The sequence below is a fragment of the Anguilla rostrata genome, chromosome 19, assembly GCF_018555375.3.
Source record: "Anguilla rostrata isolate EN2019 chromosome 19, ASM1855537v3, whole genome shotgun sequence".
Taxonomy (NCBI): Eukaryota; Metazoa; Chordata; class Actinopteri; order Anguilliformes; family Anguillidae; genus Anguilla; species Anguilla rostrata.
In genome coordinates this window covers 12,755,970-12,770,822 of record NC_057951.1, presented here as the reverse complement: position 1 = coordinate 12,770,822, position 14,853 = coordinate 12,755,970, and the positions used below count along the sequence as shown (strand labels likewise).

The window sequence follows — 14,853 nt, the reverse complement described above, 5'->3', positions numbered from 1 at the left end:
CATGATTCTATTGTAGTTAACAGACAGATAAATGCATTGATGTTATTGCATTATGGTATGATGGGTGGCATGAACGTCTCTTTCAAAGCATTCAAATATTATTGTGAAATTCCACACAAATGTTCTCAGGTAGCCTTCGATCCTGCAAGTCCCCCACCCCCCCACCCACATTCTACAGTGGCCCCCCCACATGAACGCACCCCCCGCACTCATCTTCTCACACCTTCCCTCCAAATTGCATGTGGCTCAGTCGCTAGGAGCCTTACTTCACAGTTTTCCAGAAATCACTATTTAATTTTTTTGCATTTGCATTTGCATTAAGATCACAGAGCAATGGAATGCCACAGAAAAGTGGGAGGAGTCAATCGTGTTACTGCATAGGGGCGTTCCATGTGCCCCCTCAGCCTGGGAGCAGAGGGAGTGGGTGGAATGGCCAATATGGAGCATTCAGAATGAATGAATGTTAATTATGATGTCATAGTGCCTTTATGACTCCACCCCTTTCCCTGCCCCCTACTCCCCCCTCCCCCACCCTTCCATACTGCCCCTTTTACAGGGAACAAATTGCACATTTCTGCACCCACAGTAGCTGCCATATGAAAAACAAATCAAAGCACATAAGAACGCAAAATTTTATTTATCAAAAATAGGTCACAAAAAAACAAAAAACAAAACAGACAGAAAACGGTCACTTACGAAACAAACAAAAATAATAACAATAGTGCCAGTAATAGAAAACTAAAATTTGCATCTTCTCTCAACACAAATTTCTTTCTCAGAAGTGATCAGGCGATTCTCATTGCATGTAAATCAACGCTAGAAATGGAGTGGAGAAAAAGATAATGTCAAGAAAAATAAATAAATAAATAGATAGAAACGTGTTGACTCTCAGCCTGGGTAGTATTGCGCTCCCCTTACTGGACTCCTCACAGTCTGCGGTGCATTTCCCCCTCTCCTGCGTCTGCATCCTCGTGTTCTCTGAGTGCTGTCCTGGGGGGCAGCAGCACAGTCGATGGTGGTGAGATGGCACGAACATTCGCCGCTGTGTGAGTGTGTGGGTGGGTTCGTATGGCATGGTACTAGGGATGGCAGGGGGGTGGAGGGGGTGGGGGGATGTATATTTATGATGCTAATGAGAAACTGGCTTGTTTGTAAATGAGTGAGTATATAATGCACACTTAAAATCAGTGTGAATTATTATTATTTATTTTTTTTGCCTTGTCAAATCTTTTTTTTGCTGGATCAAAATGCATGATACTTAGCATAACTGTAATAATAATGACATTGCTATTAATTTTGAATGAGTGCAATATGTACTGTAACAATACGATATATCAGTACCTCACACTTTTCCCCGTTTGTAGCTGCAGTAACTGAGTCATCACCAGTCAGGCAATTTATTTCCCCCCCCATTATTTGTCTGGTAGCACTGAACTGACAGGTGGCACAAAATAAACGGCACCGCGTAGCTGCCAGCGGCACGAAGCGTTGCTCACACACTGACACGCGGCTGTCCCAGCAGGACCAGGCGCTGCAGCCTCCCGTGAGGATGGGACGATGTGGACACTGAGGTAGATGCCTTCAAGAGCAGTGATACAGCATTCTGATCAAAGTAATAACAGTAATCACACAGGGAAACATGCGTCCCCTTAAGACCCGGTGACTCATCTGTGTCCCCTGTAAGGGGCCACTAGTCCCACCGTGCTAAAAACCTACACTACCAGGGTCACTGAATGGAAATAAAATGAACAATATTTTTGAATACGTTTGTACTGCATTGTGTCTTTGTCATCTTGTCAAGACACTTGCATTACTTAAAAATTAAAATCTAAAAAAAGTTTTTTTAAAAATAAAAAAAATGTAAATGCTTTTTTCTGCCGGGTCTCAGGGGGGACTTGAGAAATCCAAAATAATAAAAAAATAAAAATGAAAAAACCTGCGGCAGCTTCACAAGACCCCGTTTCTGTGCACCAACATTCTGTGGGAGGGAAAAGGTTTTAAGAGCCTGCAGGAAGCCATTGCAGCACATCAGCCATCTCCCAGCCAACCGCTGTACATGTATGCGTTCATAAAGGCAAAACTATGATTTAAAAAAACATAATAATAATAATCGTATAGCAAAAATGTTAAAAATCTGAAAAATAAGTCACCAGTTTAACCGATCCCTTTTATATAAAACATATATGATACTTTAAAAAAATATAGCTTTGATTGTGTTACCCTCACTAGTCGAGCGAAATCGGAACGTACGTACAACGATGAGCGATCGATTGTTCCCACAACGTGACCTACTGGCATGTGAGCAGTTTGGAGCTGTAGTCACCGTAAGCGTAAACGCTGTCCTTTTCTTCCTGTATAAATGCCCTACTTTCCACGCATGCAAATATATGTTTTGGTTTAGCACATGATAATCAACGTACATACTCCACGGTACATACAGGACTCTTAAAATAAGCCTACGGGTTCACACACTTTGGAGCCAGATTCCATACTCTCCAGAGCTCTTTGTCCTTGACTTTGAATAATGAACTGTGTTTTTTTTCTCTCCATCGCTTACATAATGTCACAGCTTAAATCAGACCATAATGAGAGAAATCTGTTCATTTTCTTCTTCAAGGTAAAAGACAAAGCATGTAGCGGTTAGGCTGAATCTGGTTCCTAGTTCTTCTACTACAATTAAGCCCCCCCCCCCCAACCCATCGTCAAGAAAGGTAATTCTGAATTCATTAAGGTTTGTGTATTGCGCATATGTAATGCATGTGTTAGATCATTCAGGTAGCACACGTTGTACCTTAGTTCTCTCTCTCTCTCTCTCTGCGAGTCACGCAGTAGCTGGTTATCCTTCTGCATCCTACTCCCTGCTGCAGGCCGGGTCCCAGTGAGAGATTAATCCCTCGTTCCACAGTGAAGGCCTCGCAATGCGTCAGTCCTCTCCAGAGCGTCGTGTTTGCAAACGTCTTTTTTGTTGCTGTTGCTGTTGCTGTTGCTGTTGCTGTTGTTGCTGTTGTTGTTGTGGTTGTGGTTGCTGTTGCTGTTGCTGTTGCTGCTGCTGTTGTGGTTGTGGTTGCTGTTGCTGTTGTTGTTGTTGTGGTTGTTGTTGTTGTTGTGTGGAGCTGAATGCGAAGGGAAGAGGGGTCTTTCCTGCGTTCTTGTTGATATCCAGAAATGTTCCAGATGCAGGAGGGGGTTAATCCTCGTCCCCCCCCCCCCAGTTCTTTACGGTGTTGTGCCACAGTATGAGACGGCGGGACGCGTTCCCCGCCGGTTTTCGCGCGTCTCTGACACGCCGATGATGTCATGACGTCGGGCAGTCCGCCGCCTCGCTGTGCCGCACACCCTGCAACAACCGAACGAGAAGAGCTGTGGGATTCTGGCAGGGGGGTAAAAAACGCCATCAGCGCTGATTTCAGATTACACTGTCCCTCTCTACCCCCCCCAACACACCCACCCCCCCACTTAGGATCAAAGTGCCGACTCACTCTGGAACCCCTGACTCATCTCTTTTTAACATAATGAGATTTCTGATGGAAGTGTTGGGAGAAGCAGCCGTGTAAGCACTGCCACCAATTAAGCCCAGAGGCTCCACCAGCACGACTCTGGACAGCAGCATGGGGGCCAACGAGGCCCTCCATCTTGGCTCCTCCACGGCTACCAGTCTCCTCCTGAGCAGGTCTCCGGGTCCTTTAGCCTCTGTCCTACTTCCCTGCGATCGGCTCGCGGTTCTCAAAGGCGCGCTCACCCTGTTGACGCCAGTCTCTCTCCTTTGGGGAGTGCTGACGCTGCTGTCATATTGAATCGCCTGTGCCCACAGCTACTAAGTGTCGCATTAAATTGTCTTTGCGCTAACCTGTATTACTTATGGGGGGTGGGGGGTGCCAGAAAAATGGAACGTGACATTTTATATCCTCTTTGTGTTTTGCCATTTCTTTATTAGTCAAATAATTAGTGTATTCACACCGTGAGTTGCCTGAAATATGATCCAGTTTCTGTTTTGGCTGTCACACGATTATGTGGCTTTTCTTCTTTGGATTTGTTTTGTTTGCATTGTGCTTTGAGTCAGTTGTGCATACTGGCTGCAGAGATGCATTCTGAGTGCAGCTCACAGGGAAGCCATGTTTGTGACATCACAGTGCACTGGAGTGTTCCAGATTCCGTATTGCTCCTGGCCAGGCTGCCACTTACTCAGTGCGGCCTGTCCACACTGCCACACTGTGGCTGCTCTCTCTCTCTACTGTCCCCTTCACGCTAATGCTAAAACACACACACACACACACACACGCTCGCACACAAACACACGCTCTCACACTCACACACTCTCTCTCAGCCGCACGCTCATGCTGGAGACGCAGGAGCTGAGCTGTCTCCCCTTTCGCTGTTGCTCACTGCAGTGGCCTCAGTCCTGTCTCCCAGTCACATTTCCCTCTCATTAACGTCAATGAGCTGTCAGCTCAGCCCTGCACTGCAGCTACGACACACACTCAAGGTCAGAAGTCAGTCTGAGCCTGACTCTACACACGCAGGAGAATGTTGTTTTATTTTCATGTGAATTTACATGACTAAACGCAAAGCCTCTGGACAAGAGTTGAAAATTCCACCACGCAAGCAAGTCTTCACTTGGCAGTCGCGCAGTACCCAGTAATTCAGAATGAAAACGAAATGAGCTCACGATATTAAGATGTGATATTTGAAAAGTGTGGCTGAGTCATCATCAACAACAAAGCTGGTTAAAATCACATTTGTTTGTTTGTGTTTTTTATTTTCTTCCAAACCACACACTGCTGTGCTCCGTTCCCTACCTCTCCAGAAGCCTCTGTTTGACCCAGCGGCCTACGCCACCAACCCCTGTTCTCCCGCGTCTCCAGTTCTGCGCGATGCCTATCGGTGGCGGGCCGTGCCGCTGAAATTCGGGGGGGGGGTGGGTGGAGGTGTCAGCGCTCACGCGGCGGTCGTTCGTCAGGCGGGGGAGAGACGTAAGTCCCCCCCGGTTTAGCGGGAATCGATGCACACGCGCCGCCGTAAATAAGCTGACCTTCTCAGCGCATCGCGGCGCGGCGTGGCGGTTCTCTGGCCCCGCCGCGGCACGCCTGCCACACTCGACAGCGCAGCGGTGGGGAAACAGAACGCAGACGACATCTGACAGCTTGTCCTGCAACATTAACGGATGGCTTCGGGGGCTTTGTGCACCGGCAATAAAAAAAAACGGATTACCGTAGCAACGGTTACCGCGCGCGCACGCTCGGGCCGACCCCAAGTTAAATCTTCGGGGTGAGAGTGCTGATATCAGAGGCGCTGCCACTGCCGCCAATAACAACAGCAGCAGGGACTCTTCCATAATGAACACGTTGGAACAACTGGATTGTCGGATTCTAATTTTGCATATTGCTGTAATGTACCCTTTGAAATAGAACACACTGAGAATATATTAAATAAGATATATTTAATGAAATATATTATCAAAATATTACAGTACTTCGCTATAAATGTGCAAATATGCAATTACTGCTTTTAAATACCACAAAAAATGTTTTAATTAAGCTACTAACTGCATAACCTGAACTGCGCCAGTAAAATATTCAGCTTTATGTATGCGACTGTATGAAAAAGTGTAATCTCTAAGTTGCTGTGGATAAGCGCATCTTCTAAATGCCAAAAAGACTACAATTTAGCCTGGCTGCAGTTTGGGGTTTGGGATGGTGGCACAGAATCGGAGATATGGTTTGATTAGTTTGGCCTGCTCCAGCATGGTTGAGGTAAAGAGTGAAACAGAATCACAGGATTAGATATGTGGTTTGATTAATTGGGCTGCTCCAGCATGGTTGAGGTAAAGAGTAAAACAGAATCGCAGGATTAGAGATGTGGTTTGATTAATTAGGCCTGCACCAGCATGGTTGAGGTAAAGAGTGAAACAGAATCACAGGATTAGATATGTGGTTTGATTAATTGGGCTGCTCCAGCATGGTTGAGGTAAAGAGTGAAACAGAATCGCAGGATTAGAGATGTGGTTTGATTAATTAGGCCTGCTCCAGCATGGTTGAGGTAAAGAGTGAAACAGAATCACAGGATTAGAGATGTGGTTTGATTAATTAGGCCTGCTCCAGCATGGTTGAGGTAAAGAGTGAAACATAATCGCAGGATTAGAGATGTGGTTTGATTAATTAGGCCTGCTCCAGCATGGTTGAGGTAAAGAGTGAAACATAATCGCAGGATTAGAGATGTGGTTTGATTAATTGGCCTGCTCCAGCATGGTTGAGGTAAAGAGTGAAACAGAATCACAGGATTAGAGATGTGGTTTGATTAATTGGCCTGCTCCAGCATGGTTGAGGTAAAGAGTGAAACAGAATCACAGGATTAGAGATGTGGTTTGATTAATTAGGCCTGCTCCAGCATGGTTGAGGTAAAGAGTGAAACAGAATCACAGGATTAGAGATGTGGATTGATTAATTAGGCCTGCTCCAGCATGGTTGAGGTAAAGAGTGAAACAGATCGCAGGATTAGAGATGTGGTTTGATTAATTAGGCCTGCTCCAGCATGGTTGAGGTAAAGAGTGAAACATAATCGCAGGATTAGAGATGTGGTTTGATTAATTGGCCTGCTCCAGCATGGTTGAGGTAAAGAGTGAAACAGAATCACAGGATTAGAGATGTGGTTTGATTAATTGGCCTGCTCCAGCATGGTTGAGGTAAAGAGTGAAACAGAATCACAGGATTAGAGATGTGGATTGCACACTGCAAAGCTGTGTGACTGACTATTCAAAATGTAAACACAACCTATTTAAAATACAAATGACGCCAGTGATGAGTTCGTTAGGGACTAACTGATAGAGCAGAGCTTCTTAACTTCCTTATCTTAATCTGAGCTGACCACTGCACTCATCACTAAGACAAAGAGAAGGGACTTCCCTCCTGCCCCCCCTCCTCCCCCCATTTTGGATCCATCGACATAACCCATTGCTCCTCTTTCATTACACGGCCACACTACCTGGCCCTGACAGTCACATTAACCTCCAGTGACCCTGGCGTGCAGCTGGAGGCTGGTAGGCCAATATTCACAGTAAACACAGAGCCCGCCTCACTGCAGACACACCTGCTGCCTGCTGCATACGCATTCACGTCTGACTGTTCATTTTTTAAATAAAACAGGGTTAAATGGAAACTGCCATCATACACATATACTGTATATGCATTAATATACTATTAAGTGGGCAACAGATTGGTGAATTAGTAATATTCACCAGCCATTCCAACAGGCATGTTTTGTTTTTTTGTTCTTTTTTCCTGTGGGAAGGTAAATTCATTAATCATTCCCTCAAAATTGTTTGTGGCTGGATGTGCCACATGTTTATCACGGTGCGTAGAGCAGAACCCACCCTCTACTCCTTTCACTCAATATGACTGGAGTTACAGGTGGATGCTGGAGAGGTAAACACCGCCTTGTTCTCATTAGTCAGACTTATAATGGCTGTACACCTAAAATTTCCAAAACGGTTCTAATAGAATTATTTTCCATGTAAATTTTGATTAACAGAGTTAATTTAGAGGTGTGTAAAGTCATATGAGTTGTAGTATCATTATATTTTAAATATTTACTGAATCCTAGTGTTAGCCATGCGTAATGAATAAACAGAACTGGACAGCTCCATTCTCTGTCCAAGATATACAATCTCAAAATCAGCATTAAGACATTTTCACAACATTTGTATTCTTCTTGTCATTACCATGGTCTTTCTTATTACTGCTAATATTTTCCCAGGACTATGAACAGAATTTTTGTGATTACTGAACGGGAACAAATGGTACAATAATTTTGTTTAAAATATTCTTGTGTCCTCAATTTGTGTATAGAATAAGCAGACATTGCCCCCAAGTGTCTCTCTCTCAGTATGACAACTCATTCTGTGAGTGACCGGTCGTATCTAATTTCCAATGACTTGTTATTGCGTGAGGACATTCGTTATTTTAATGACGTGTTTGTGATATTGTTCGAACGCATCCAAGCTTCTTAATGTGCAGCCTGTGACTAAAACTGAGGTCTTTTACATTGTGTTGCTTATTTTCTGAACCGAAAATACTGAAGTTAATAAATCAGTGGATTCGGTGGGTAGTAATGACAACAGATGCTCCCTGGCAACTCTAACAAGAGTAAATTGCTCTCTGTATGTCTGAATATTGTTCATTTGGGTAAATTTTCAACCCCCGGTTAAATTGCTTACAAGCAATATTTTATTATTGTTTTTTTTCTTGGCTGAAAAATCATTTCTCTCCTTAGCAATGAAAGTGACAACTATGGCTCATAAAGTTTATTTGAAAATGTTTCGATTCAATCGCTGGGGATCATGCTATAGCCTACCAAGTAAACCTTTACATTACCAAAATGATTATCCTGAGGATAGGCAACTCATTATTGTTATGTCATAATAGGTCTGTCTTTCATAGATTCTAAAGCTTGTGTGATAACCATCTTGAAAATCTACATCGTGAGCTCTGTGGCTTTGTGAGTTTATGTCCCATGTTTTTGAGATAGAGAACTCCCCAAAATGTGATGGCTTAAATGAGTTTACCCCATCCATAAGCAATACTCATTGCACACCTGCATGCACACATTACGGTATAATGCAGTTAGCCATGACATTACATCAAACTGTTGTCCTATGTAATAATAATTGTAGATTGCATGTACATACCGTTATCTCATGGATAAATTGGTGTCGGTATTTTAACAGAAATTATGATCTGGTATTCAGTTAATATATATGAGTCGGACTGAGCGTGTCGGCGGACCTGCCTCCTGAAAGAGGTTTTATTTGACTTGGTATTTAATTAGAAGCTCACCTCCATGCAGGATTGTCGCGGCGTTTCCTTGGGTAGACTGTGAACGTCACATTCCCATCCAAAAACGTCAGAAGACATTAGTACAGAGTTCAAGTGCCATGGCCAGGTCTTTGCGTTCGCTTCATTTGCATTCGTGGTCGCACCATTTGCAATGTACCGTGACGTGTGACCGCCACACTCAATGCAGCCAATCGGAATCCGAGTTTGTCATCCTTGCGCCACAGCAAAGGGCATGTAAAAAAATACTATTCCTTATTTCTTTAAATGACGATGCAGCAAAACAGGTTTTGGGTGAATAACTTATTTCCAGGATATTCCGTTGTCTCTCTTTTTTGCATTGGATGATTTCGGACACAGGTGTGTTAAACCAAAAAAATTCAGAGAGGTATGGTTCTGCCCCATAATTTACCACCATTTGCCTCTTGGGGACATTGTGCACTTTCAGTTTACGTCCTTCCATTAGTCTACATATAGCTAGGTTCGTTTGTCTTTAGTTTCCATAAATGTTAGCTTAAATCAATGCCATTCACTTGAATAGCATATTCTTTGGAGTAGGTGTTTTGTACAATTACGCAAAATATTCCCCTGCTTTGCGTTTTAAGTAGTTATTTTTTAATGTCTTTTTGAAGATGCTGTAAGATGGGTCCCTAAAACATTAAAGGTGACAGGTCATCATGTCCGTGTCCACGTTTATCAGCATGCTTGATTACACTGGCTGTACTCACGTTTGCTAAACGATTATTTTAAGCCTTCCATTACGCAGCCTGCTGGCTAACTTATAAAGGCAACAAGCTCTTGCCAGCGTCAAAGATGTAGAACGGTCTGGAAGGTTGCCATAGAAACATATCGTCTTCAGAGACATTTTGCAATACTTGCGTTCAGCCACACAGTGGCACCCCTGGTTTATAAATCTCATAAAATTAGCCAGCCGAATTGGAACTAACAGTATATGGCGCACATCCCCGTATCAAGTTTATAATCTCATCAATATGTTTATTTAAGAATAAATAAATTGCAATTTATATAGATTCTATGTTATCATTGGCGCTGTCTCAGTGTACCACAGGCTATATACTGTCTACATTCGGCGACAAGACGGGAATATTCACATGAAGTAAAATTCCTCTGCAACGTGCGTAAACGACATAATAATGGTATAATCTATTAATTTAGTTAATATCTGTGTCAGAAGTGCTTTTAATCAACATGAAAAGCAAATTGTCGTCATTTTGATTTTTTTTTTTTTTTTTGGTTATTTTATTTATGCCACGAACCATTAAGCCGGAGTATTGGCGAGGCTGCTGACTGCTCGTCACGTTCCGGTGACAGCTGGTTTTTGGATGGCGATGCGCGCGGTCTTCAGAGGACACGCGCCGGCTACAGCTATAAAAGACAATGGAATGGCTGCACTGACCCGTCCAACTCCTCTAATTCCCCATAACTAATGCGCGGATAACGCCTGCACTTGTGGCAGCGGTGGAAAATACGTGACCGAAGCAGACGAGAGGAAAACAAAGGGGAGGGTCGGCTCTCCGTGTGACCTTGTGGAATTAATTGCACTGCCCGCAAGTGAAGAGTAGCATTCACGTACATTGCTTGATTGGTTTTGATTGGTCCTCTTTTCTCGCTATTATCGCTAAATAAGCAAACCGTATGTAAACTTCCCCAAATGACACAACTAGACATGGTACTTTATAGCCTACATTACTAAGAGTATGATGATAAAGTGCTACAATTAGAGGTTAGGCATATAATGGATATGAGGTTGATTTCAGTTGCTAAATTCGGGGTTCAATGCCAACTTTACGCATTGAGTAACGCGGTTGCAGGAAATGGAAGACAGTGAAAAGAGAATGAACAATACGCGTCTCTGTAATCCTGCTTATATGATTCTGTCGTAGAAACCCTCTTTTTTAAGTCAGGAATGGTGGGAATGAGGCGTCTTTTATATTAAGCAACAGTGCCGAATGGGGGGTATGTACTCACAAGAAACGCACATTTCTCTGGGTCCATTTCCGCGCTGTCTACAATCACACATCTGTCAGCTTGCCCGTGTACGCTTTGTGCGGGCTACAATTTGTGTATTTTATTGCATCGAAATCGTCTGAGTCCATGTACTCTGATTTGGTGAGGGAAGGCTTGCTGTCACTCTTTCTAAATTCTCCGAAAGAGGGCTGCTGCTGCCCGCACGTTACGTGAGTGTACTGAAACTGCTCCTCGTGCTCCGTCTCCCGGTGATAGAAATAGTTGAAATTTGAGACGATGACGGGGACTGGCAGCGCGATGGTCAACACGCCGGCGATGGCACACAGCGAGCCGACAATTTTTCCGCCGATTGTGACCGGGCACATGTCCCCGTAGCCCACCGTAGTCATGGATACCACTGCCCACCAGAACGCGTCGGGGATACTACTGAATCCAGATTCTGGGTCGTCGGTCTCGGCGAAGTAGACGGCGCTGGAAAACAAGATGACTCCGATGAAGAGGAAGAATATGAGAAGCCCGAGCTCCCTCATGCTCGCCTGGAGCGTCTTCCCCAGGATCTGGAGGCCTTTAGAGTGTCTGGAGAGCTTGAAGATCCTGAAAACTCGCACCAAGCGGATAACCCTCAGTATGGCCAAAGACATGGCTTGCTGACCGTTGCCCTGGTGTTCCGCGAGCTCCAAGCCGAGCGTGATGAAATAGGGCATAATCGCCACTATGTCTATGGTGTTCATGATGTTTTTAAAGAAGGCGGGCTTGCTGGGGCACGCGAGAAACCTCACCAGTAATTCGAAGGAGAACCATATGATGCACAGCGTCTCCACAATGAAGAAGGGGTCCGTGAACGGATTGGGCTTCTTCATTTGAACCGTTCTGTTCAAAGCCAGGTGATCCTCGTGCAGTCTGTTATCCTCCCTGAACTCGGGCAAGGTCTCCAGGCAGAAAATAACAATCGATATCAAAATGACCATGACCGAAACTATTGCGATGCCCCTCGCGGGTCCTGAGCTTTCAGGGTATTCAAACAAAAGCCAGACTTGACGTTGGAATTCATTGTCTGGCAATGGACGCTCTTCCTCTTTAATGAAACCTTCATCCTCTTTGAAATTTTCGATGACCTCTTCCCCTAATTCATAAAATTTTATCTCCTCCATGAATATGTCCACCGGCACATTGACAGGTCTCCGGAGTCGCCCCCCAGATTGGTAATAATAGAGGATCGCGTCAAAGCTGGGTCGATTCCTGTCAAAGAAATACTCATTTCTCAATGGATCAAAGAAACGCATCCTTTTCCTTGGATCCCCCAACAAGGTAGCGGGAAACTGCGCGAGGGTTTTCAGTTGAGTTTCAAATCGTAGCCCGGAGATGTTGATGACCACCCTCTCGCAGCACTCCTGATCCGCTCGCTCTGGGTCATAGACATCTTGGGACAGGGCGGACAGTGCCACAGTCTCATCGAGGTTTTCTCCGGGCACTACGGTCATTTTTACCCCCCAAGGGTAACGCTACTCGCACCACAGTCCGTCGTCGTCTCCCCTCTCTCGCACTCCCCCCTCTCTCTCTCTGTGTCTGCGCGCTTTTGTCCCCGATATTCGGAACGTGCGTATCCCCAGTCACTTGTGGAGTAGCGCGCGCCGTTTCCGTCTGCGCCTTCCCTCGCAGTGTCAGCCCTGTGTCTGCGAGTGTGTTGTTTTTGCACTCATCTTCTTCGCTGGTTACGCATGGCTTTCTCCCATCACCTTCCCCACGCGGGCAGTCTGGACTATTGGCTGTCACATTCACAGCATTTTAAGCAGCTATGCCCTCCCCAAGTGGGCTGACGTGTATGCGCTCTCACTGAATTGAAAACACACACAGAAGCGAAAGCATGCACACGCGTGACAGTAATATTTACGTACAGAAATCAGGACACAGTCGCTATAATATCAAGAGCATTCGATGTTTCATCCGTCATTTGTAATGTTGAATTTCAATGTCAATGGTTCGTTTTCATCCGTCTGTCCTTTTCCCACATTCTAGAAAAATTCCCACAGTTCAAGGTTAACGCTTGTTTACATGATCATACAGTTGTTACATCGGGTTATTTTGTTTATTTCAGCTGTTTACCAGGTAAAATAGATGCACGTCTAACCAATCTGAAGTAAATCAAATGTCTGTTAAAATAAAACGTGTTTATATTTACCATGTCAAAATTGCTCAAATCATGTCAACAACAAAAAAAATACCCTTCTATATCCATTGTAGGAATAAATTATGCGAAAGCAGACGCAATCACCAGTTTATCGGAAATGTATGTTGGGCAAATATTCCTCCACAGTCATCATTGTTTGACTGCTGAAATGCTACCATTTTGTCCATGAGATGTTTTTCCATGATATGTTTTTAAACGTATTGCCCCAACGTGGGCACAACGTTTGGTAAATAATTTCTCGTTAATAGCCTATGTTTCACTTGGGTTGCCGTTACGGACGCTTTGTGCAAAAATTTCCATAGAACAAAGGAGTCTTTTTGGAGATAAGGGACAAATAAGTCTTGTTCGTGGCCTTTTTTCCCAATTTGGAAAACACTATGCAATAAAAGTTTTGCCAAAACAAACTTTTGAGAGTCCGCAGTTTTTCAAACTGTAGTCTCGCGTACACGTTTTTAAGGTAAACACGACGCTGCACAAGGGGGACTGAAATGGAGATAATTATAGGACTAGGCCGAAATGCGTGACGTAAACTCCCAAAATAGCCGAATTTCTCTCTGGGCCGCAGGAAAATTTCTTTTTCCCATGGAATGCCCAGGGGAATAGATGCAGGGGAAAAAAAAAAACCTTTATGCATTTCTGCCTCATGCGGTGCATACTACTTCATTCAGAAAATAACGCCCATTTCGCATTTACTCCGCTTCTCAGCATGCAAATGCATTAACCTAAAACACGGCGATTATAGTTGATTCCCAAGACACAGGCTGTAGGGTGCTGCGGTTTCTTCTGTCGTCGAAGGCGACAGTAGGCATGCATTTCGTGTTCTCTGATATTAGCCTGTTGTTGTGTCACAATTTTGATAATCGGTGTTTTCACCTTGATTCGTGCTGTCAGAAACGTTTGCTTTGCTTCGGTGCCGTCTGGATAATCTGTTGGCACAGACATAGACGGGCGGATCTGAATACAAATGAGTTTACTTCTATGTATGGTAACGTTCTTCTTAAATTTAATTGCATTGGGCTTTGTCCTTGAATTTTAAGCGCAGAGTAGCCAACAATAAATGCTATTTTGAGACTGGCTTCCAATCCCTTAGCTCTTCCCTATGGATTAAATCAAATTAATGTGTCACTGTAATCACTTTTTAAAATTGTTTTGGTGGTCATTGAGCAAGCCCAACTGTGTTTTGGAATTTAAAAAAGAAAAGCTTGGTATGACAAATGGCTCACATTTTCCCGCACTAGTTCACAGGTGAACTGTTCTGAACCTCTCCGGTTGATAATGTTTGGTCAGGCAGCTCGTGCATAACGCTACGAGCGCATATTGCTGTTGATGGAGGTGGTGTCATGATGTAGCGATTAGGGAGTTTGGCTTCCAACCCAAAGGTTGCGGTTTCGGGTGTGTGACGTTGTACCTTTGAACAAGGCGCTGTACTTAGAATGGAGTGCTTTCGAAATGTAAATATGTACCGTCCAGGAAGAAGCTGACATATGTTGAGCAATAATAATAATAATAATACTAATAATAATAATAGTAAACAGGAATTAGACCCAGGGTTTATGAGACGTAGCTAGAGGAAAATTCCATTGTGAACATGTCTGCTGCTCAGCTGTGTCCTAAATGAAACATTATATGTATTTTTTTCTTTAAATCTCCATTTATACGTTTAAGATGTATTTACTGTGTACATGTGTGTGAAATCTTAAATATCTAGGCATTCGTAATGTCAAGTATTATTAGGCAAATCGTGTTTAATGTGCAGCAGAAATCATACATGCTTACGTATTTAAAGTAAATATTTCAATTTCTGATGCATATAATAGGTTTTTGAAACATTAGCGCTTTTGCCCAGACAGG

At 43.9% G+C, this 14,853-nt stretch overlaps 1 protein-coding gene and 1 long non-coding RNA gene across 4 annotated transcripts in view; one reads left to right on the top strand and one right to left on the bottom strand.

Annotated features, from left to right (window-relative positions):
* Positions 1 to 14,853, top strand: part of LOC135245651 (uncharacterized) — a 68,844-nt gene that overhangs the window by 29,607 nt on the left and 24,384 nt on the right. The window lies entirely within an intron of this gene.
* Positions 619 to 12,611, bottom strand: LOC135245688 (shaker-related potassium channel tsha2-like). 3 transcript variants are annotated; one of them, XR_010327354.1, is made up of 2 exons: positions 2,792 to 12,611; positions 619 to 1,978 (listed from the first exon to the last, which is right to left on the bottom strand). XR_010327354.1 is itself a non-coding variant. In XM_064318915.1 (2 exons), exon 1 carries the CDS (start codon positions 12,293 to 12,295, stop codon positions 10,859 to 10,861), a length of 1,437 nt encoding a protein of 478 aa, XP_064174985.1. In that variant the 5' UTR covers positions 12,296 to 12,611; the 3' UTR covers positions 619 to 3,337; positions 10,815 to 10,858. The 3 variants fall into 3 exon arrangements, 1 of the variants encoding a protein (XP_064174985.1); XR_010327353.1 differs by having other exon boundaries at positions 619 to 3,337; positions 8,829 to 12,611; XM_064318915.1 differs by having other exon boundaries at positions 619 to 3,337; positions 10,815 to 12,611.

Coding starts and splice junctions, on each gene's coding strand:
- LOC135245688 (XM_064318915.1), bottom strand. CDS start 12,295: ATGACCGTAGTGCCCGGAGAAAACCTCGATGAGACTGTGGCACTGTCC.